Raw genomic sequence first — 2,943 nt, forward strand, 5'->3', positions numbered from 1 at the left:
CGAGACGGGAGGCGGCGCCGGGCGGCGCGCCGGCGCGGCCGCCGTCGCCTGCGCCTGGGCTGCTGCGGCGCAGCAGGTGCGGCTGGCAGCGTCCTGGGCGGCGGGCTCCGCATGCGGCACGGTCACCTGCGCCGCCGCTTCTTCGCCTTTCAGCCCTGCAGCGCAAATGGATGCCCATCCAACGAATCAGGCATTGCCCGCATCTTGCCATGCCGGGTGTCGAAAACCACGCGTCGGTCACACAAGCAGGTCTCATCGCAACCCCGGCCCCTGGCTCCCTGCGGCCCGGCCCCCCTTTGCATCCCCCCTTCTGCCCCGCAGGAGCGAGGCGCACCTGGCTGCGTCTGCGGGCGCAGCCGCGTGCACCTTCTCTCCGGCCACCAACGCCGCCAGCGAGCGCCTGCTGGCGCACAGCAGGGAGATACCCTCGGGATTCATGGAGCGGCAGGTGATCACCTACACACACACATACACACACACACACGCACGCGTGTGTACTGCGCACGTGCACGCGGGGGGAAGGGGGGCAAGCCTTGGCGGCGTCGTGTCTCGCATTTTGCCGCCGCAGCCATGCCCCCAGGGCAGCGGCCTATGTCGCTATGTGTTCGTGCATGCACTGTCGCGGCCTCCTAGACTCCCAACAATTGATGAGCCAGCTGCACTGCAGCAACCAGCGTTCCCCCCAGCTGTCCAGCGAGAAGGCGGCAAATCCAAAAAATCACTGAACTGGCAAAACCACAATCAACAATCCTCACGCATTGCATGGTTACTCAATCGCCCGCGCAGCGGTACTTTGAGGCGCTGCGCACCGAAAAGATGCTGCTGCTGCAGCTGGCCGCAGAGGACAAGGAGTGCCGCTTCACCGCCCCCAAGACGCCGCGCGCCGGGCCGACGGCCAGCCCGCGCGGCGCGCGCGAGCGGCAGGATACGAGCTGGGTGGCGGATGACGTGGGAGGCGGCACGTGAGAGAGAGACGTGGCGGCGTGTCATGGCATCAATGCACGCCGCGTCGCGGCCACCTGTTTTGGGGGGCCGAAGGCGAGGCCGCGGCTTGTCCTGAGCAAATCTGCCTTGGCTCACCCGCTTCCTTGAAAATTTGTTCTATTTTGGCCATAGGTCTTGTGGTAATGCCCTGAGACTCACAAGTGACTTGTCCACAAAACACACATACACACTCACACACTCTCGATCACATACAAAAATACACGCATGCATTCAACACATTACACTCACAAACAGGTACAAACGAACGTACACGTACTCTCAGACATACGCAACGCACACACATACACACACCACACACAGCAAACACACACGCTGTCAACGCACTTCACCCACCCCAGGCCCCACCAAGGCTACCTGGACCGCATCGAGCGCGTCGCCTCCGCCGACAAGCGCCGCGCCGACGCGCGCCGCGACGCGCTCGCGGCGCACCTCCTCGCCGCGCAGTGCACCTTTTCCCCCGAGATCTGCCCCCGCAGCCGCACCATGGCGCGCAACACGCCGCTCGAGGTGCGGGGGGCAGCGCCGCCGCTGCGGCGGGGCGTGCGGGGGCCGCCTGATGATGTGCGGGCCGGGGTGCAGCTCTGGCAGTGTCCTCGGCGCGAAGCAGAGATTCTATTGTAGCTTATAAACAGCGTAAGGGACGCCCGGCGGCAAGAGGGACTGCGACCGGCAAGCCGCCTTGCCTGTGGGCGCTTTCTCACCACGTACAGCATCCGCAACGGGCGTCCTGCTCTCCACCTCCAAACCCTCCATCCCCCGCCCCCAAATGCCCCCTGCCCCGCGTCCGTCGGCACGCAGGAGCTCTCCGCAAACAGCCGCGGCCGCGCGCGCCGCGCGGCGGCGGCGGCGGAGGTTGCAGCGGCGCGAGAGGCGGAGTGCACATTCGCCCCAGACTTGTCGAAGGGCGCGGCCCGGCACGCGCCGCAGCTGGCGATCACAGAAGAGGCGAGCCGCCCCCCGCGCACGCAGCAGCGGAGGCAAACGCTCGCCTTTGAAGGGCCGCCGCTGATGTACCGGCAGCGGCCCTCGCGTCTCGTCAGCTCTCCGCCACGATGAGTGCGTGTATTGCCGCTGATGTCACCCGATGACGTCATCATGTGTACTGCTGGCGCGTCAAACATGAAACGTACGTACAACCCCCCCCCCCATCCCGCCCCCGCCCCAGGAGGCCCAGGACCTGGTTGACCGGCTGTACAGCGCCGCGGCCATCGGCGCGCCATCGGGCGCCGCCCCGTACCGCTCCGCGCGTACCGCCGGCGTCGCGGCGGAGGCGGAGTACTCTGAGCTGCTGGAGTGCACCTTTGAGCCCAACGCCAGGGGCCGCCCCGCGCCGGTGCCGCAGCCACGGGTGAGGACGTGGCACGGGCGCAAACGCGGCGGGGGGACGGCAGGGCGGGTCGTGGGGCGTGAACGATGTGCAGATGCGGGGCGGAGTTTTGTCATGTGGTGGGCGTTATGCGGCCGCCCAGATGGCGGAGTACCGAACGGAGGGCCCCCGGCAGGGGTAGCCGCCGCGCCTGCCACGGTGCAAAGGCAGACGCGCAGACAGCTTCCAATGCGCAAACGCTCCCTGCAAACCATACACGCGCCGCCGACGTCCCCGGTTCGATACCCCTCGCCGGCGCAACTTTTTCGTCGCGACAGGGGCCGGTGCTGATAAAGGGCCTGGGGCGCTTCCTGGAGCTTCAGGACATGGCGCGCCGCCAGAGGCAGGAGCAGGAGGCGCTAGAGGCGCGCGTGTTTATGAAGTCGCCGCGGCCCCCCCAGGCGCCCTTCACGCGGCCAGAGCCCTTCCGGCTCGCGACGGGCGGCGCCGGACGCGACGGCGCCGCGCTCGAGGCGCGCGCGGGCGCGCGGCGCGCGCGCGCGGAGCGGGAGGCGGCGGCGGCGGCATTCGGGGAGTGCACGTTTGCGCCGGCGGCGGCGGCCGGGGGGCGG

The 2,943-nt window shown here is 68.4% G+C and overlaps 1 protein-coding gene across 1 annotated transcript in view; it reads left to right on the forward strand.

The window, feature by feature from the left end:
- Window positions 1-209: 209 nt before the first annotated feature.
- Window positions 210-2,943, forward strand: part of MNEG_7175 (hypothetical protein) — a gene marked incomplete at both ends in the record, with an annotated part of 3,304 nt that continues 570 nt past the window's right edge. The window contains 7 exons of the mRNA XM_014044349.1: window positions 210-232; window positions 322-448; window positions 787-962; window positions 1,344-1,566; window positions 1,804-2,040; window positions 2,171-2,353; window positions 2,650-2,906. Coding sequence (XP_013899803.1) covers window positions 210-232; window positions 322-448; window positions 787-962; window positions 1,344-1,566; window positions 1,804-2,040; window positions 2,171-2,353; window positions 2,650-2,906 — 1,226 coding nt within the window. The remainder of the gene's footprint in view (window positions 233-321; window positions 449-786; window positions 963-1,343; window positions 1,567-1,803; window positions 2,041-2,170; window positions 2,354-2,649; window positions 2,907-2,943) is intronic.

This window comes from Monoraphidium neglectum, assembly GCF_000611645.1.
Source record: "Monoraphidium neglectum strain SAG 48.87 unplaced genomic scaffold scaffold01248, whole genome shotgun sequence".
Classification (NCBI taxonomy): Eukaryota; Viridiplantae; Chlorophyta; class Chlorophyceae; order Sphaeropleales; family Selenastraceae; genus Monoraphidium; species Monoraphidium neglectum.